The sequence below is a fragment of the Oryctolagus cuniculus genome, chromosome 4 (genome assembly GCF_051225735.1).
Source record: "Oryctolagus cuniculus isolate XC-2025 breed Fujian yellow rabbit chromosome 4, ASM5122573v1, whole genome shotgun sequence".
Taxonomy (NCBI): Eukaryota; Metazoa; Chordata; class Mammalia; order Lagomorpha; family Leporidae; genus Oryctolagus; species Oryctolagus cuniculus.
In genome coordinates this window covers 69554565-69575402 of record NC_142870.1, presented here as the reverse complement: position 1 = coordinate 69575402, position 20838 = coordinate 69554565, and the positions used below count along the sequence as shown (strand labels likewise).

General features: G+C 46.6%; 1 protein-coding gene across 7 annotated transcripts in view; it reads right to left on the bottom strand.

Moving 5' to 3' along the window:
- The window catches only part of SIDT1 (SID1 transmembrane family member 1), a 106610-nt gene that overhangs the window by 6161 nt on the left and 79611 nt on the right, over positions 1-20838 (bottom strand). For 4 of the 7 annotated variants that reach the window (XM_008266930.5, XM_051819043.3, XM_017347085.4 and 1 more), the window contains 12 exons: positions 20525-20591; positions 18895-18968; positions 17199-17322; positions 16899-17016; positions 15049-15185; positions 14329-14437; positions 11215-11229; positions 10146-10222; positions 7164-7210; positions 2680-2785; positions 2480-2590; positions 1467-1580 (listed from right to left, as the gene is read on the bottom strand). In XM_008266930.5, the coding sequence (XP_008265152.1) occupies positions 1467-1580; positions 2480-2590; positions 2680-2785; positions 7164-7210; positions 10146-10222; positions 11215-11229; positions 14329-14437; positions 15049-15185; positions 16899-17016; positions 17199-17322; positions 18895-18968; positions 20525-20591 (1099 nt within the window). Of the gene's footprint in view, positions 1-1466; positions 1581-2479; positions 2591-2679; positions 2786-7163; positions 7211-10145; positions 10226-11214; positions 11230-14328; positions 14438-15048; positions 15186-16898; positions 17017-17198; positions 17323-18894; positions 18969-20524; positions 20592-20838 lie in introns of all 7 variants that reach the window. The other 3 variants (XM_051819041.3, XM_051819040.3, XM_002716692.6) reach the window with 3 other exon arrangements.

The following is a 20838-nucleotide window of genomic DNA, read 5'->3' as shown; positions in this document are numbered from 1 at the left end:
AGAACAGGAGAGATCTACACAGGGCACATGTAACAGGCATGACATGCAGAAATACCCAGGAGAATCTGCTGTAACGTCTGTGCATTACAACACTCTTGGAAGGGGGAGCCCGTCTTCAAGAGTTGCTAACCAGCATGGTATGAGTTCCTCAAATGTTTTACCTTCGGGACACTGTGGCAGAAGAACAAGTGTTAGGACTCACATTATGCCCTGATGGAAACTCACAGACCAAGTACACGTGGCCTGTGCGGAGGAGTGCAAACACCTATTTGGTGTGTGTAGTGATGCTGGGTACAACTTGCTTAGCTCTACTTTTGTCTCTCAAAAATAAAACCTGTAAGGAATAGGTATACAGCGTGCTTTAACTTTCCTAAACTTCCCAAACTGGCCACTAGGGGGAAGCCTTGGCCCATTCTTGATGTTAACATGGCTGCCAGAGAATGGTCAAAGCGACCTACACTGTTCGTTGTCAACTGAACCTGCATGCTAGCACCCGGACTTCTACTTTGGAAAAGTCAGTTAGGATTAACATGCTGGAAGCTGCCACTCAGGATTAACATAAGCATGCATGCCTTCTAGGAAAGGGTTTGGACAAAGAGAGGGATTACAGGAGACCCTGGGAACAGGCTGGAGAGAAGGACAGAGGCTGGAGGCTATCTGAGCCACCCCAGGACTGTAGAATGTTCAGCTGGACTGGAAGAAGGGCGGACATGTGAGTGAGCAGAGCACAAGAAGGAATGGCCCAGTAGAATGGGGATCGAGTGAAGGTCAAAGGCGGCTCTTTCGGGAACTCCAGGCACATGGATCTGAAAACCAATTCTATCTCGGTACGCTGGGCAACTTAGGGAAAGCAATTCATCACTCTGTGTCTGAAAATATTGGAGAGCAGAGGGAAAATGAAATTAAAGATCTATGGCTGGTGCCACAGCTCACTTGGCTAATCCTCCGCCTGCAGCGCCGGCACCCCGGGTTCTAGTCCTGGTTGGGGCACTGGATTCTGTCCCAGTTGCCCCTCTTCCAGGCCAGCTCTCTGCTGTGGCCTGGGAGTGCAGTGGAGGATGGCCCAAGTGCTTGGGCCCTGCACCCACATGAGAGACCAGGAGGAAGAACCTGGCTCCTGGCTTCGGATTAGCGCAGTGCGCCAGCCGCAGCGCGCCGGCCGTGGCGGCCATTTAGGGGGTGAACCAACGGCAAAAGGAAGACCTTTCTCTCTGTCTCTGTCTCTCTCTCACTATCCAACTCTGCCTGTCAAAAAAAAAAAAAAAAAAAAAAAGAAATTAAATATCTAGCCAAAGGATACCGATACAGTATAAGGAAAGAGATAGGATGGTCCATACACTGAATTACAGTGAGGGATTGGAAATCAGGGAGGACTTTAAAAGAATGTTAGGAAGAGTGGAAGAGAAGAAATGAGGGTAGAGGCTGTAGAGAGAGGGAAGGAAGAAGAAGAAATACGATGAACTCACCAGGAATGAGAAAAACAGAGCCGTGGCAGAGAGGAAGTGCCAGATGTCATGGTCATCAAAGAAATCCAGCAGGATGCACTCGCGGTTCTTCTCTCGGGATTCGGCGGGGGTCCCCTGCAGGAAGGGGAGGCAGGAGGTGGGCAAGAGGCCACCATGCAGTGGTGTGGAGGACTGAGCATTCAGAGAGCCACAGAACTGCTGCTGGCTGGCTGGCTGGCTGGCTGGCTGGCTCTGAGAGCACCCACGAAAGTACACGCACACCCAGACTTGTAGGCAAGTGCCCGGGGCAGCATCTGTCACAGCACTCAAAAGGCAGGAACAACCCAACTGTCTGTCAACTGATGAACCGATACATGCAGTGTAGACAGCCACACAACGGGATGGTACTCAGCCAGTTGAAGACAGGAGTACCGATGCATGCCACCACACACATGAACCCAGGAACCAGGCTAAGGGGAAGACAGCAGACCCAAAGGCCACATGTCGTGAAACGTACAAAACAGGCCAATCTATGGAGACCAGGATAGGTTAGTCTAGTTTGTCAGTACTAAGGAGTTAGGGAGAAATGAGAGTAGCTGTTAATGGATACAGGGTTGTTCTCTAATTGATGGTAGTGAGTGGCGTGCTGGAAAGCTGGGACTTCACTAATTTCCCAGCCTCAGCTTTCTGGTCTGTGAAATGGATTTACGACACCTGTGCCTGGGCCTTTGTTGGTGGATGGTGACTGTGCTGCGGAAGCAGAGAAGATACAGTCTTCTAGGTCTTGCACATGTCAATTACCCACTGGGCACAGGATCAAACTACGACACACAACAGGGAGCGCGTGTGCCATGTCTCTGGGCTCACACATTTATGAAGGGCCTCCCTGATAATGAAGTCCACGTGGCAGTTCTATGTGGCTGTTCATGTCAGAGGAAGTAAAAAAGACCAGAAGCAACAAACACACGGAGAGGGCGGCAGAAAGGTCAAAAAGGCAAAACGAGAAAGAACTTCCTAGAAAACTGTTCTCTTACCTCCCAGCTGCTGAGACTCTGGAAGAAAAAGTACAGGGCGGCTGCCCACACCACAGCAGTGGCCACGATGCAGAAGAGCGGCAACGGGAGAACCTTCTCCGAGCTGCGAAGCTGTGAGGGCAGACGCAGGCGGCCAAGCTGGACCCAGTGCCAGAGCCAGGGCCGGAGCTCTGCAGGCCCCCACGTCCACGCACACTCACCTTCATGATGATGTAGAAGGCCAGGTAGAGCAGCAGGTTGCAGATGAAGATGCCTAGCATGTAGGATGCAAAGTCCCTGGGTCTGTAGATCAGTCCAAAGAGGGCGCTGAGGACAAGAGAAGGCGGGAAGGTTGCAGGCCCAAAGCTGCATTTGCACCTTTCATTATTGGCTTTCTTTACCTCTTGAACTCCGATTGGGGACGTTACAAGCAAATCATTTATATATACAAGTAACTTTCAATGTATTGCCTCCTCTTCAGAATACTCATTCCTAGTGACTAGGAAAGTTCTCATAAGGGGGTGGATTGTGAGTAATCATCATTCCTCTCTAGCTCAGAATTGCTCCTGAGTCCTTCAGGGGTTCATTGTTTCAAGGAACATTGCAGTGAATAAACACCTGTCTTCAGACATAGGTTGCATTTAAGAAGAACTCTTCTGAACCCTGCAAATATATACAACCGCTATATTATCTATATCATTTTAAAAATCTATTAAAATATAAAAATTTGAAATATATTATTTAAAATGTAAAATATATCAATTTAAAAATAGAAGAAGATTTTTAAGGATTAGCGCCTTGGAATACATTACTAGAGGTGGAATTATCTCAGTACTCAGTATTATGGTTTGAATGTTAAAAGTCATCCAAAGTCTCCTGGGTTAAGCGTTGGTCCCCAGGGAGACGCTGTTAGGAGTTGGTGGAAGCTTTAGAAGGCGGGCCCTAGCTGGAGGGTGTTCTCAGGTCGCTAGGTGTGTGCCTGTGGAGATAGTTCTTGTGGAACTTCCTGAGTTATCACGAGAGGGTTGTCCTATTTTCCTGAGTTTGGGCTCACTCAGCTCCTTGGCTTGCTAAGCGATTCTGCTGTTGCAGACACTATGCTGCTGCCCTGGGGGCCCTCACCAGAGCCAAAGTCATGCCTCTGGGACTCTGAACTTCCACAACTCTGAGTTAAATGAGTGTGTTCTAAGTTAGCTGTCTTGCATATTTCATTATAGTAATGGAAAAAACTAACCAAAACTCTTGGCTTGAAACACATTACCAAATTTTTGCTATCTATGAGTCTTTTTTTTTTTTTAATTTGACAGGTAGAATTATAGACAGTGAGAGAGAGACAGAGAGAAAGGTCTTCCTTCCATTGGTAAGGAGTAACCGGGACTAGAACCCGGCGCCCACATGGGATGCCGATGCTGCAGGCAGAGGATTAACCAAGTGAGCCATGGCGTCGGCCCCCACTATCTATGAGTCTAACACTGAAGTTCATCTTGCTTAGTGTTTAGCCTGAATTTTGTCCCGAATTTCTATTTTGTTATAACAAGTGTTAATTAGATAATGCTTCTTTTCTCCTTGTTTTGAAAAGCTTGGTTTTAAAAAAAACACACATCTGCACATATATTTTTAAAATCTACATCATCTACATCTGTATCTATATCTAGTTGGTTTCTAGCCCATCCATTAAAAATGTATTATTATACTTAAGAAACACAGAGAGAGAATGATTGAGCTTCCATTGGCTGGCTCACTCTCCAAACATCCTCAATGAGCCAAAGCTGAGAGATTGGAAAACAATCCAGGTGCTCCATATGGATGACAAGAACCCAATTACTTAAGCCATTACTGCTGCCTTTCAGGGTCTTTCTTAGCAGGAATCTGAAGTCAAGAGGTAGCTAACAAACCCAGGTACTCTGATGTTGAATGCAGTTGCCTTTACCACTAGGCTATATGTCTGTCTATATTTTGATTTACTGACTTATGTTTCTAATTTTGGATCATTATTTCATTATTGTCTAATGATAAGTTATATCATCTGGTTAGGCTAGCCTGCACTATTCAATATGCTAGCTACTTTAATTAATTTACATAAATTTAACTCGTTAAATTAATTGAAATTAAATAAAATGAAAAATTCAGTTTCTCAGTCACTGTAGTCAAGTTTTATGTCCACATCATTCCAGAACATTCTATGGGTAGTGCTAAGCTACTCACTATACCCCTCTGCTTCTGCTTCCTTCTGTTAATCTCCTTTTTCAGAGATTTTTTAAAGTTTTACCTAACTAGGCAAATAAATTTTAGAATAAAATACTATTAATTCTATTCTAAATTTGTACATTGACTTGAGAACAGATAGCTTTACATTAGTCAATCTTTTCACCCAGGCCTTAACATCTCTCTTCATATAGTCAAGTTCTCCTTTATGTCTCTTTTTAAAATAACTAGATTTTCTTCCAAAAGTTTCCACACCTCTCAAAATTTACTTCTAAGCATTTCAAATATAAAGTCATTACTAATGGACTCTCTTTTCATGCATTTTGTTTTCCAGCTAACTTGTTATATATATTGTAGGAAATTTCCTCCTCCCAGAGACTTGAAATATTCTGTATCTCAAAAAACTCTCATATACCATTCCCTCTGATTCACCAGTTATTAGCATTTGCCACACTTCATCATTCCCTCTCTATAAAAATGTGCATGTTTACACACACACACATATACACATCTCTATGGATACACACATAGGACCATATAAGTGATTGCTTTATGTAAAATAACACCCATGTTAAGTCACTCCACATCTTTACAGAGTACCTGAGAGGGAGGCCATGCTGTACTGAGTGCAGGATTAACTGCACCTCAGCCATCCTGCAGGCCTGGTGCCCACAGAGCTGTCTCAGAAGACAGAGGCTGTCGCTTTGTCTAGTGAGCAGATGGTGGGGGGGGGGGGTGTCATCTCATTCTGATTATGTAAGAGGCAGAAACAAGCCACACAAGTCTTGTTATTCTTCATGACCAATAAGCTCTGAAATCATTCAAGGAGAATCCATCCCAATCTGCATTTTCAAAGGTTAAATTCTTGACTAATGAAGATGAGGACAAAGTTGATGAGCCTTAGAAGAATGAGAAAGGGGAGGGTTGCGGGTGGGAGGGACGTTATGGGGGGGAAGCCATTGTAATCCATAAGCTGTATTTTGGAAATATATATTCATTAAATAAAAGTTTTAAAAAAAAAGAATGAAACTGGGAGGTGCTTCCCAACCTTGTCGGGGAGCCTATTTCACTTTCATCAAACTTTATAATAATTTATTTGAAAGTCAGAGTTACAGAACGAGAGACAGAGAGACAGAGACAGAGACAGAGAGAGAAATCTATCTTCTGATTCACTCCCCAAATGGCAACATTGCCCCAATCTCCCACATGGGTGGCAGGGGCCCAAATACTTGGGGCCATCGTCTGCTGTTTTTCCCAGGTGCATTAGTGGGGATCTGGATAAGAAATGGAGCATCCAGGACATGAACCAGCACTCATTTGGGATGCTGGCATAGCAGGCATTGGCTTTACCTGCTGCACCACAATGCCACCCGCCCCCCAGGGAGCCCAATATCAAATCAGCAACAGTCAAGCCTTGTTGGATGTCAAGAGGAGGATCGCTTTTGTCTCTCTAGTGCCCTGGCTTATCTAGCCTTCAGGATTATGGGCTGTGTTCCTGAAAGAGTGCTAATAAACAGCACTGATGACCACTGCCATTACTTTGACTTTTCCCCAAGCCAGGGGAGTAATCAGGCACAGACCTTGTCCCAAGGTATTCCCTGCCATGACAACATTATGGAAAGTCTCTTCCAGATGTAAGTGCTCCTGCCTCTGTTCCCCTCTTTACCTCCTTCCCCACGTAAGATTCAGATTCTCATGGCTGGATTCTGGCCTCCCATGAAAGCATGGCCTTTCTTCATTTCTTCCTATGTCTTAATGGGCACCAGGAGCAGAGAGTCGTTCTTCTGTTAAAGCTCACTGATCAGAACACATCAGCTAACAGCCACAAACAAAAGCAGCTAAACTTATTTTTTGATCAATATTACATCCTGCTCACTCAATTTTTAAAATTGACTATCGGTTGCATAAAATAATTTCAGCCAGCAAAAATATACCACTCTTGTACTTTTCTATTTGGAAGACATTGGAGTGAAAAAAGCCACCGAGTTGATGAGGGCCACAAAGAAGAAAGAGAATGATACAGGTGGAGTAGGAAGAAGAAACCTAGAGAGACACATGAACAGGAAAGAGACGTGCCCACACATGTGCATGCGTTACACAAGTTGAGTAAGCAAGAGAGAGTTCAACAGAAAAGAATGCCCACTATGGATAGCCTTTATGGATAGTTCTACCGAATAGTTTAAAATTATGGTGTACCTGTTGGCATACTTTTTGTCTGACTTTTGTCTATCTGAATTATCCGCAAAGGGGTTTGCCTTGTCAAGCAAATGAACTTGATCAGTGCATTAAAGTATTAATAAATTGGCACAGAAGAGCTTCCTAGTGTTTTTTTTTTTCTTTTGCAAGAGAAAAAAAAATACATTTTCCCCCCTCACGTCTCTAGGTAAGCCTTATCTTCTCGTTAATTTCAGATTTCATTGTAAAAACGACAGCCAAGGAAAGCTAATCCACAGTGTCACAGACGTTAGTAGACAAAACACGCTTTCCTGAGACTACTCACAAGGACCAGTTAACCAGGTTCCCCACGACGAGCAACACCATTCGATCCTGTAAAATAGGGGAAAAAAAACTTCGAATGAGAGGCGGCACACACTACTTTTCTTTTTGCTTCCTGTAGCAGAAGCATCAACTATGGGAAAATGATTGTCTTGGTAAAAAACAAACACGTCCTATGGTTCTAAGACAGCCTGGCCTGGGTCTGACACCAGTTCTGTACGAGACTAAATGGCAAAGCCTCTGACTGCAAACGGCCTTGACCTTGTTCCTGAAAAAGAAAGGTGGTCAGCAAAGCAGGACCCTGGCTGTTTGCCCCCAGTGTTCAGTGGAGCTGGGCACCAGCCCCATTCTCTGGGGAGGCGAGTGGTGTGTGTTGACGGCTTCGTAGTGAGCATGCTGCCGCTTGTGGTGTGAGTGAGCACTGGTGCTCTGCGTTCTGTGACGTCTCAGCCGCTGTTGCAACTCTCAGGACCAACTGAGAGGTGAGTTTTGTACCCATTACTCTGGCTCAAGGAGGTTCTGCCACTCCCAGGCTCCTGGTCTCTATAACCATGGTCTTAACGCTAAGGTTACAGGGTAGGGAGGGAAAGAAAGAGGGAAGGACAGCTATTCTGATGAGATTAATTCACTTGTGTTCCCGCTCCTTGGTATAATATGTAAATCATTTAGGTGTGATTTAAAGTAAATCACTTATATGTAGATGGTCACCCATCTACTATTTAAAACAATTTTCTGCCTGTCCAGGTGATCCATCCATTTTGGAGAAAATATCTTTTAAAAGCAACTCATTAACTCACCTATTTGAATGGCTAAAATCCAACACACTGACAATACTAAATATTGGTAGGATGTAGAGCAACAGGCACTCTCATTCACTGTGGGTGGGACTGTAAAATGGTTCATCCATGTGGAAGACAGTTTGGCAGTTTCTTACAAAACTGAACACACTCGCCAGCACAACCCAGCACGGTCTTCTTAATATGCACCCAGATGAGTCGAGAACTTGCGTCCACACAAAAAAGCTGACTGTGGATGCTGACAGAAGCCTTATTCATTACTGTCCAAACTTGGAAGCCACCAAGAGGTCCTTCAGAGGTGAATGGATAACAACCCGTGATATATCCAGGTGATGGAGTATTACTCAAGGCTAGCAAGATACCAGGTCATGAAAAGACATGGAGGAAACTTACATGCAAATTACTCAGGGAAAGAAGTGAACCTGGAAAGGCTATATAGTATATGATTCCAATGACATGACATTTTGCAAAAGGCAAAACTATGCAGATAAAAAAGATTAGTGGTTGCCCAGGGCTGGGAAGGGGAGAGATGAGCAGGCAGAGAACAGGGTGTTATAGGGCGGTGAAGCTACTCTGCATGACACGAGGGTGGTGGGTACTAGTCATTACACAGAGAACACACAACAGCAGAAGTGAACCCTACTGTGAGCTGTGGAGTGGGTGAGGCTGAGGCGCCAGTGCGGGTTCACTGATGGAATGTGCCACTCTGAGACAGGATGCTGACAGGGGAGACCCTGTGCACTCGTGCCTGGGCAGGGTTTATATGGCCAAACTCTGTGTCTTCTGCTCAATTTTGTTGTGATCCTAAAACTGCTCTTAAACATGTTTTTTTTTTTTTTTTAAAGAAAACCTGCACCAATTAATGTAAAGCAACAAACAAAAATAGTAATTGCCCCCTCCTGGCTCACAGGTTTGCCTCTCCAAATACTCACAGCTTTTAACAGCTTTTAAACTCTCACCTGAATAAGATCCTCTGGCCTCAATCCCTTCAATATTTTAATGCCTATAGCTCCTAGCCAAGCTCCCCACGGCTAAAAGATGCCCATGTTCCTTTATGTAAAATCCCTCTGATGAAACACAATGAGCAGGTACCTCCTGAATTCCTATGTGCCAGTGCCAAAAGCATCACTAGTTCTGACTGCAGCAGCACCATTTGGCAGCTGGGTTCATGGGCCTGGAGGCAGGAAGTGGGCGTCCTGAAGTCACTGGCTAATGAGCCAGGACAGGGTTAAAGTCAGGGCCCCGATCTCTCAGTTCACCAAAGAAATGTCCAATATAATCAAAATATATGGCATAACTTTGGAAAGTATTTCAACCATCAAGAAAGAATGATAATTTAGGGGCTGGTGCTGTGGCATAGTGGGTAAAGCTGCCACCTGCAGTGCGGGCATCCTACATGGGCACTGGTTCGAGACCCGGCTGCTCCACTTCTGATCCAGCTCTCTGCTGTGGCCTGGTAAAGCAGTGGAGGATAGCCCAAGTCCTTGGGCCCCTACACCTGCATGGGAGACCCGGAAGAAGCACCTGGCTCCTGGCTTCAGATCGGTGCAGCTCTGGCCATTGTGGCCAACTGGGGAATGGACCAATGGATGGAAGACCTCTCTTTCTCTCTCTGTCACTCCTTCTCTCTCTGTGCAACTCTGACTTTCAAATAAATAATCTTCCAAAAAAAAAGCATGATAGTTTAAAAAAATACTCTTGCTTGTTGTAAAAATCAAGCCACACAGAAAGGCATAATATGGAAAGTACAAGTCCCTAATGAAAGCAATGGGAGTGACCACATGTTGCAGCGTGCTTGGGGCAGCCTGTTTGATGCCCACTGTGCTGTGTAATCATTCACAATGTGTCCTTTGACTGCCATGCTGGCACCTGTTTGGAAGGACACCGTGTCTTGCTTCTCCCCCACAGTGTGCTATATATATTTGCTTTTTATAGATTAGCCAATATTTCACTTATGAAAGTGAGGGCATTCTAGTTATCTTTTAGGAAAAGGAGGAAACAATGTGCTTCTCCCGCCACCCCCCTTCCTTCTACCCCTCCCCCCAAACTGGACTTCAGCCACTCCGGACCATCTGGTCGTCTGGATTTTGGGAGCCTTGAGTGACTGCCCTGCGCCTGCCCCTCCTGCTGTTCCCCTGCTTTCTGAAGGAATGCCAAGGAACATAGGGGCACGCATGTGACACACTTACCATGTACAGAGGCCGGCTACACTGCTGCATACAGTCTGTGTAGAACACCATGGCGGCCCGTCGGAAAATTCCCAGGTCTGCTGAAGACACAATCACGTGGTGAGAAGGCTTAGTTGGAGATAAAATAAATAGTCGGACATGGCCCAAGCTTACGGGGGTGGGGGGGCAGAGTGCTTTTATCTTCAGTTTGTTAAAACACATTAGAACGCTTTGCATCTAACAGATGAGCAGATGTTTGCTTTAAGAAAAGTGGTGCTGTCATGGGGGCGTGCCCCCTCTGTGTATCACACAGCAGGAAAGTAGGCAAGATGGATGTGAACGGCAAGCACTTGAGAACAACAGGGGTGGGCGGCTGGGCCTCTACTGTCTCAGCTAAGCTTCCCGCTCCGTTTGCTCTGGGGGCATTTTCTTTGTAACAGAGATGGGATGGACTTCCTCAAATCCACCTGGACACATCTGCTCTCCCTAGAGAGTGGACAGTCTTAGCTTGCAAGGGTTCTGATTTCTATGTCTCCATGTGGTTATGTTAGTAACAGTTGAACCAAGGGCTCCTGGGCTCCTCTGTCTGTACTGAAACCATCATCAAAGCAATATAAGTGAAGAGGAGGAGAAAAAGACAGGAAACATCCTATTAAGGCAATCCTTGGAAAGGATGGTACAGAATGCTAGGGGTGTGCCCTGGGGGAAGTGTTCTCTGAATAGAGTCAAGGTCAAAGATCAGCTGTCCTCCTGTGAATTGTCCACACCAGGGACATCAAAGGCAAGTCCACGTCTGCCCAGAGCAGGCAGTTCAGAGTGTGGATCCCTGCTCTAGTGGGAATGCCACTCCTCCACACAGCCACTCCTGCAGTCAGTTTACCCAGCCAGGAGGGTCATGTGACAACACAGGAGAGGCCTGAAGCAGGCTGGCCAGGGTGCAGCTGGGCCCCTGGACTGTCACAGGCTCCCGCCCCCACCCCCGACCTCCCTTGGTGCCCACCCGACCTGGAAGCAAGTATTCAGGGAGCAGAGCGGACAGGTCAGGGGAAGGAAACAAGGCAGACCCCGGGCAAACGGGGCTCAACATTACCTGTGTCAGACACATCTGAATCAATGGGAAGCAGAGAAGAAATGAGAAAAAAAAATGATTTGCAAGAAGGAAGCCAAACAGTAAAACATGGCTGTTTTCTCAAAACAATGACTTTGCTTATTTTCTAATCACAGAAGTAATATTTGATTATCTAAAAAACACAGAAATTTTCTGCCTGCGTCAAACATTCAGAAGTTTCCTATTCCTCAAAGAGTGCACTGAGCCTCTTCTCTCTTCCTGTCTTCTTCTCTTCCCCATTTACGATTTTTAATCCATCTTCCCTCAAGAGCAATCGCTGAGGTCCTTTTCCAGGGCTCTGGGAGCAAGAGACACAGTGATCATGGGGCAAGCAGCTCTAGGATTTTCTGTTGCCTTTCCTGTGTCCACATTTATTTTCTTGTGTGGCCTAAGGCCAAGAGAAAGGAACATGTAATAAGAAAGCAAAGGCAGTTTATGAAGTGAGTGGAAAGATTTGAATTGGCTGAGCCATTGTTCATTAATCCAACTTCTTGCCTTTGGACTCAGTGTAGACATGCTCATTGTCACAACAAAACAGCACGTTTTTCCAATGGACTTTGGCAAATCTGTAACCACGCTGGGGAGACTCTGGGTCCAGAACTTGGAAAGCATTCATTTCAACTCCATGCTGGCTCTCTTCCACCTGCCCGCCTTGGCTCTCTCCTGCACCCGGCCAGGGAGGTGGACACATCTGGACGACATCAGAGGATTCCCTAACCCTCTTTGGATCCGGACAGTGGGGAGCCCTGGAGGGGACTGCAGGGACAGGGGGAGAAGAGTGGGCTCAGAGGAGTCATGTTCCTGCTGCCCTCCCTGTGAGGTTCCTTATTAGGTCCTGTCTGTCAAGCAAGGGTCACTGCTCCTTTCAGAGCGACTTTGTCCCCATGACACAGTGTGGCAACCACTTCCTCCCTGTCCTTTTGAGCTTACAGACAGGAAAGGCATCACTGCTACTGACCCCAGCCTGCACTAGCCCTCCCCTCGTCCTCTAGCCTACCTGCATCTCGTGATCTTTGATGAGCCCCCCTCAGTCTTCAACTGTGTCAAATCATCACGTGGTCACAATGCAACGTGTGAAATTAGGGAAACTAATTTTTTATTATATTACAATTTGTACCATTAACACCATTAGTATGACATGACCAGAGTAGTGGTGGTCATTACCATTACCTATATCTGTATTCAAGTTTATTTTACCAACTCTGAGAGAAACTGGGATAGCAATGCTCCAAATTATTTTCCTTGGGACTTCACTCACCTTCGGTGTGCAGGATAGGAAATGACAAAACACCATCTCCAATGTTCTACACAAGTGGTTGCTATAATTGGGGGATCTGAGGACGGTTATGTTCGTGCCAAGGGTTTGGCCATGCCCAAAGAGAAAACCAAACTGCGAAGATGAGAAACTGTTTTATTTGGTCTTCTAGTTGTCATTGTTAATGTAGAATTGCTCTTAGACCCAGGCAAACAGGGACCCATGTTTTAGAGAGCCCTCGTTCTATGAGTGAGTGGTCAATAGGGCAAGGGAATCAATCAATCTTGTAGACTGTGTTTGGAATTCCTTGGCCCCCTAAATTCCCTTCTTAGGTATTCTTGAGCTTCTTCCCAGGGCCTACCTAGCCTTCTCCCCTTCTTTATGAGAGCAGATGGTACCACCAGGTCCTAGTAGGGGACAGGGAATGGCCAAGGGGTAGCTCATTTAGAAGATATGGATGGACATTGGGTGTTGGGCCAGGTTGTTCCTATACACACTTGTGAGACCTCTTAAAACACAGGGCAGAACCAGAGGCGGAAAGAAAATAATGGCAGGGGTACAGACTTGCTTTCCTACACACTATGCTCTGCACTGTTCTTTTGAGGGACCAAGAATTTTAAATTTCAACTTGGATCTTCTAGGTATATTTACCAATTTCTCTCTCTCTCTTTCTTCTCTGTCTCTCTCTCTCTCCCCTTCTCTTTCCATGGCTTTTCAGTTTGTTTTATAACTTTGAAATGTCCACAATACGGTGTGCAGGTTTTTATTTGTACTCTTGCCGTGAGCTTTGCAAATATTAGTCTAGGCCTATGTTCATATATAATGATTTATCTTGAAATATACAAAAGGAGATTTAGGCCTGACTTCCTGGACCTTAAAATGACTTTTTTTTTTTGACAGGCAGAGTGGACAGTGAGAAAGAGACACAGAGAGAAAGGTGTTCCTTTGCCGTTGGTTCACCCTCCAATGGCCACCTTGGCTGGCGCACTGCGGCCAGCGCACCGCACTGATCTGCTGGCAGGAGCCAGGTACTTCTCCTGGTCTCCCATGGGGTGCAGGGCCCAAGGACCTGGGCCATCCTCCACTGCACTCCCTGGCCACAGCGGAGAGCTGGCCTGGAAGAGGGGCAACCGGGACAGAATCTGGCACCCCGACCGGGACTAGAATCTGGTGTGCCGGTGCCGCAAGGCGGATGATTAGCCTAGTGAGCCGCGGCGCCAGCCCTTAAAGTGACTTTTGAAATTAAATGCTCTAAAGCAACCTGAAGCTGCTCCCTTCTGACTGACCAGCAGCACATCCCAGGTTGATCTCTATGAGACGCTCAGTTCTCCCTGGTGGGTTCACATTGCCTGAGGGAGTTCAGCAGGAGCCCAGCCTCTAGATTGGTAAATGCCTCTCAGAAAGTTCGAGCCCTAAAATCTGGAAATAATCTACAATTCATTGTCGATGACTATTTAGTGTGGTTACAGAAGTGCTCCTTCGGAGTGCTAGCAAATGAAGCACACGCCTCCAGCTGGAAGCAGTGGGGGGGCGATCACGCCATTTCCCTCATGCACCTTCCAAGTCTGGTGGGTTGGAGAATGTTTGCAACTGGGAGCTGCAGGCACACCACAGCTCTGAAGACAGAAAACTTACTTTCTCAGCAGAAATTAGAACTATTGATAATGGCTCATTGCAATCCTATAAAGGATAGGAGATGAGTACATGGAATTAAACACAGCTCAGATCCAGAGCAGGTGCTCATGGTGACCAGTAACACTTCCATTCAGGATGAGCGAAGACAACGCCCGCTTTCCCAGGGGAAGTTAATCCATGTGTTTAGTAGAAAACAAGTGACTCACCTATCTTGAAACGACCCATGTAGTAAATCTGTGTGCTGAGGGCCAGAGAGGCGAGAACATGGATGGCAGAGAAAATAACCCAGAACCACACATCATTCTTCCCAAACACCTAGGATAGAGATGGGTGTTACCTTCATCTGGGGCTATTCCCAGAGAACTCACAGTAATCAACCAGTCTCTCAGGCATGTGGCAGGAATCAAAAACTAAGCTGCATGTGTGCTTTGCTCTTCTTCCCTTCTTGGAACCCACAGGGATCTTACTGCACAGCGGCCAAAGAAAGTGGAGAAGGGAGGAAGGGGGGAGGCAGCAGCAGAATAACACTAAATGGGCAGCAGGGTCCAGCTGGACTAATGCTCTTCCAACAGGTGACGATATCCAACACTTGTTGGCCACGTACTGCACATCCCTGTTCCAGTTTCACATGAGTCAGGCCCCAGCTGTGCATTAAAGTTATGCCGGAGCAGTTTTACAGGCGCCTCTTACATGATCAGAAACAATTAGCCAAGTACAATCAGTGACGGTGTGATTACAAACAATTGACTAAGAGTGCGCTACAAATGGACCCATGATCAGAGTGGGTCGTGACCCAAGGAGTACAGTTAAAACCAACTCGTCCACCTGAGGTCTAACGAACAAGCAAGGAAACAAACAATAGCAAAGTGCCTCCCATGGGGGCACTTTTTGGGAGCCAGATGGAAGGCAGGTGGAGAGGGACGCACCACTCCGAGGACGGTGAGCATGATGACCACAGCGAAGGAGGCGTAGGCAGAGTAGGCACTGGCGTTGATGTCTGGGTGGCGGGTCTGGTAAAGCTTCAGCATGCAGAGGCCCGCGATCATGTACATGAAGGAGGTGTCTGAGGACCCAGGGGAGGGACCGAGACAACAGGATTCAGTAGGCAACAGACAACCCCTTCTTGATTTCAACCTCTCAGTAGCCCCTCACTTCAGTCCCTGGCATGTGTACTGCCCTCAGGCTGTGTGGTGACCCCTCCTCCAAGGCAGGCTGTCTCAGAAGACCCCGCATGCTCTACTTGTACACCTCCCAGGGCTGCTCCCAGCTCTCAGAAGAAAAGTATCTCCTAGGAAAAAAACTGACTCTCCCCACTTTTGCATTTTAGGTGCTACTGTCCAACACCAACAACAAAAACTTCCGTAAGGGTAACAGTTTAGGCAGTGACAGTCAGATGAGTCCCAGATCGGGGTAGGAAGCTGTTCTCAGGACTTTGGCGTCTAACCACATTGAATACTACACATATTGACCTGTATATCCCAGTGTTGGAAAATAGCTAGAAACCCTCTCCCACATAAGCACAGAGAGGTATATAAGGCTATTTATTGGGCCGGCGCCGCGGCTCACTAGGCTAATCCTCCGCCTTGCGGCTCTGGCACACCGGGTTCTAGTCCCGGTCGGGGTGCTGGATTCTGTCCCCGTTGCCCCTCTTCCAGGCCAGCTCTCTGCTGTGGCCCGGGAGTGCAGTGGAGGATGGCCAAGTCCTTGGGCCCAGCACCCCATGGGAGACCAGGATAAGTACCTGGCTCCTGGCTTCGGATCAGCGCGGTGCGCCAGCCGCAGCGCGCCAGCCGCGGTGGCCATTGGAGGGTGAACCAACGGCAAAGGAAGACCTTTCTCTCTGTCTCTCTCTCTCACTGTCCACTCTGCCTGTCAAAAAAAAAAATTAAAAAAAAAAGGCTATTTATTGCAGTGTTGTGTGTACCAGCAAAATGGAAGCAACATCTAAATGCTGTTCAGTGGAGGAAATGATAAATTTCATATACTTTTATTATAAAATATGGTAAGCTTTAAAATAAGCTACATATCTTTGATTAATTTTGAAAAATACTGTGAATGAAAGAAGGTTACAGATTAATATTCATTTACTACAAATGTAGTAAACATACAATAACCAAATGGAAGAATAAATACCAAATTAATCAGTCATTGCAGTGGGGGGTGGGGAAGAATGGATTAACTTGGAAAATGGTCCAAAATATGACCTCAGCTTTAGCATAATGTTTTATTTTTTTAAGAAATAGATCTAAGGCAAATATTTACATGTGTGACATCTATTCATTCGAAGTGGTAAATGTTTTCTGTTAATAAATCTTTTCTAGTGGAAGGAAATTAAACATGACTGGGGATGTCTGTGGTCTTCTAACAGGCAGAGGCCAGGACACAGATATAAAGACAACCATCTAAAACACTCCTCCTCAGGTGTGGAGGACCTGGTGCGCTGCCTTCCACTCCAGCTCTTCCCTTCCTCCTTCCTAACAGTATCTGCATCTACTCGCCATCTGCTCTCTTTGCAACTCAGAAACGCACAGGCGCCCAGCCCCTTTGCTTCAGCAAAGCTACCCCAGCATTGGTGGGGAAGGGAGGGTCCGATTGGTCTACAGGTCACCCCACTTCCTTTGCATATGGGTGCAGCAGCAGTCTAGGCCTGAGCTAGTCAGCTCATAGGGAACCGACTTAGAAGCAGGGCACAACCAAAGTATGCCCTTGACATTTCTGGCCCCCAGATAAGACCCCTGTAACACAGATCTGTGGAGTTGATACAGATGCTAATTACCGAACTGGAAATTGGAGTAATTAGGGCAGACATGGTAGCAGGCACTGAGCACTCCTTCCATCATCAATGCGATGCCCATAGCATAGAAGAGACCAAAGTGTTTGGGAATCCCATACTCCTGGAAAAGGAGAAATAGAGTCAAAGCTGTCAGTAGTGACAGATGAGGTACCCTGGGAGCCCACGCTTCCTCATTACACATAACACAGCATCGCACCATCCCGCTGATGTCCGTCTGCTCTGCAAATGCTGTTTGCAACCGTAATTTTCCTGGCTCCTCGGATTTACTCACTCTCTCCTCACCATGGCAAAGATGTCCTTGGCTTCCAGGGCTCTTCGATGGAGAATGTCCCTGCGCAAGACTATCAGTAGGAAGAGGAAGCCCAGGAGTACGTGGCCCAGGTTACTTAGGATGTTGTTGAAGGCACTATAAGGAGTGAGAAAGCACAAGAGTGAAGGCAGTCAAAGGGATTCAGAAAATGAATGAACATTCAGTATTCAGTACTTCCCACCCAAGAACTTTCCACATGATTTTGGGATTGGAAACCCATCAGAAATCATTTTTTTAAAACATAAGCTTTATATATTTTAGGTATACAACTTGATGTTATAGTATACATATATGCAAAGCTACTTCAAAAAGTTCAGAGAATGGAATTTAAAAATGAGTTTATTTGGGTACAAAAAATTGAAATATATGCATTTTTCATGATATGCCTTTATGTGAACTTTCTCAAGATGCTGCATATGCACGGATTTCAAAAATGTTTGCACTGGCCAGCACCGTGGCTCACTAGGCTAATCCTCTGCCTGTGGCACCGGCACACCGGGTTCTAGTCCTGGTCTGGGCACCAGATTCTGTCCCGGTTGCTCCTCTTCCTGTCCAGCTCTCTGCTGTGGCCCGGGAAGGCAGTGGAGGATGGCCCAAGTGCTTGGGCCCTGCACACGCACGGGAGACCAGGAGAAAGCGCCTGGCTCCTGGCTTCAGATTGGCGCGATGCGGCGCACCAGCCATGGCAGCCATTTGGGGGGTGAACCAACGGAAGGAAGACCTTTCTCTCTGTCTCTCTCTCTCATTGTCTAACTCTACCTGTCAAAAAAAAAAAAAAAGTTTGCACCAAACAATTTGTCTTTTAATTCCAATTTCCATGAACTTTTTGGAGAACCTGGCTGTATGCAAAGAACAGTGATAACTATAGCAAAAGCAGACCTCCTCTATAAGCTAAGTCCTTTGTTTTAAGAAGCTTATGTCACTTGTGGCCACCTGCCGGCTTCCTCTCGGGGTGACTGCTCTGGTGACTCCTCTGGTGACTGCATTTGCCCAATCTTCGCTTCTCCCCCACAGCACTGGCAAGGCAGCAGTCTGGGAAAAGGTCACCCCAAAGACAGCCTTGGATTTCAGCCACGCTGTGAGAGGGAATTCTCACGGGTGGACGATGTTATATGCTCCCATTCAGCCCTGCAATTGTGACGTTCAGAATAGGTGTCAGCCAATCACGGTCAGCAGCTTTCTTTCAGGAAACCAAAGGCTGCTTCCGCTCTGGAGCAAGAAGCCAGGCTCCCAGCTCCCAGGCACATACTCTTTCCACTTCACCAGGCTCTGGTGGCTGCCAAGGAGGGGACAGCAGGTCTGGGTTCGAGTTCTGACATCACTAGTGGCTGAGGGGACTTAAGCAAGCCCTTATCTGATGATGCCTTAGTGTCTTTATCCAAAACTGGAGTAACAAGGACATCCGCCACGGGGCTGTGTAACAACGGCACGAGGAAAAATGCCTGTGAACACATGACACCCCAGCGACAGATGCGACATTTGCAGAAACACCTCAATTACTCCTAATCATGGTTCTCATCCACAAGCCAGAGAAACATACATGGTATCAACCTCCTGACTGAGGTCCTATTACTCTCCACACAGGCTATCTTCCACAGTGATTAAAAAACCTGAAGTCCCAACATTAGAAAGGAATCTCAAAAAGCCTCACAGGGCAGCTAGGTTTACCTCAGGACGCCCAAGGGGTGGGCACAAAGGAAGTTGTAGTAACAGATGTCCTGGTTGCCAGTGACATTTACCACCTGCAAAATCAAGAGCAAGAAGAGGCAACATGGTTTTTCTCTGTCCTCTGAGCCCCGCCTGAGATCACAACGAGCAGCCAGGGCTCACGGGGACACGTGGTCAGCCGTGGACAGTACAGCCAGTGCTCATTATCCGCCATCTTTACACACAGCTCGGGCACGCCTCCTTTCAATGCCACCTCCTTGCTTTGAGTGAAATGTTCTGTGTATCCCATTATGCGGCCTTAAGGTGGAATTCAATTAAGTGCTTTTCTGTTGTCCTCAGCACAAAAGCACTGAGAAAGGATGGCCGCCTTGGGCCCTGCCTTTTAGAACTGTCAGGCCATGTCCTATTTTCTGGATCAATGCATTGGGATACGAAGCTGCCCCGAGTAACCCCAGGGCAGGTAGGCAGGAGAGAGATGCGTTCGTTCAGTTTCTGTATTTGTCATCATCTCTGCCAAGAACCTTTGCAGGCTGCTGCAGAGCTGTATCTTCTTACAGGGCCTCAAATGATGCAGGCTACTTAGATTAGAAACAGTGGTGCTCGAATCACATGAAGTCTTGTCCTCATTATGAATGGAATGGACTAGACAGATCATTAGCTCTCAAGCTTGGCCGCGTGTTGGCACCACTGAGGGTTTAAACAATTCTGATGTCTGGTTCTCTTATCAGATTCCCATCTACTCAGTGTAGGATACAACCTGGAAAGTGAGATTTTTTAAAATATTATTATTTATTGGATGGGGGGAGAGGGAGAGGGGAGAAACAGAGAGAGAGCAAGCTAGTTTCCATCTGCTGGCTCATTCCCCAAAAGTCCACAATGGCTACAGGGACCCAATTACATGAGTCATCATTTCTGCCTCCCAGAGTCCTCATCAGCAGGATGCTGGAATCAGGAGTCAGGGACGGGAATCAAACCCAGGTCCTCCAATATGGGACACAGGCACCTTGACTGCTAGGCTGATTTTACTGCATAGCAAAGTTTGAGAGCCATTGAATGAGAAATCCCTTCAGCCTTGTGTTATTCTAAAGGGGTTTTCTCGTGTGTAAATTCCAGAGAAGGGGACGTAAGGGTCGGGAACCTTAGGGTTCTGTGAGACAGCAGTGGAGATTTTCAAGCCGTTTTAATATTACTTTTGTTTATTAAAAATCCTTTGTATTTATTTTGCATTTTTATTGTAATATTTTGTAAGTTGCATAAAGCTGTTTATCCTCAATGAGAAGACACAGGCTAAATTGGACATCAGGTTTCTCAGTTTTGGTCTGGAGATTTATTGACTCTATTCATCATCCCACCATGATCAGAAAGCTCAAGTTGGCAAATAACAAATGCAGTTGATACCATGATGAATGAGCTCAAGGTAATGCTTTTATCTAAGAGCCCTCAGTTCCCTTTCTGATAAAACAATCGCATACTGAACAGAAAGGTTAGTTATAGAGGAGCAATGGAGACGTCCAAATGGAACTCAGATTGGAAACCAGTTGTTGAACCGAGTTATGCCTTGTTCCGTAAGCCGCCATGAAGACGGTGTGACGGATAGAAGCTGGGACTCTGGGCAGGGGGCAGCACTTACTGTCTGGTAGGTGATGACCAGCTGGATCACAGGCAGTGCATAAAACACAGCGATGGTGATGATGTTCCTGTGCAGGCAGAAAGAATGGGAAATCACCGCTTTCCAATCAGCAATGGAACCTCTGCTCTTGTGAGAAAGCCTACGCCCGTAACTCCACAATCAGCTCGGACAGGTAATTACAGCTGATGGCACGCATTCCCCGTCTCTCCAGTCTTCCTCTGCCCTGTCTTGCATCTGCGCGTTCGCTGCACACTATCTTGACTTAGGGGAGATAGGGAAGTGAGGAAAGGCTCCTTTGGCTACTATCAGTTTGG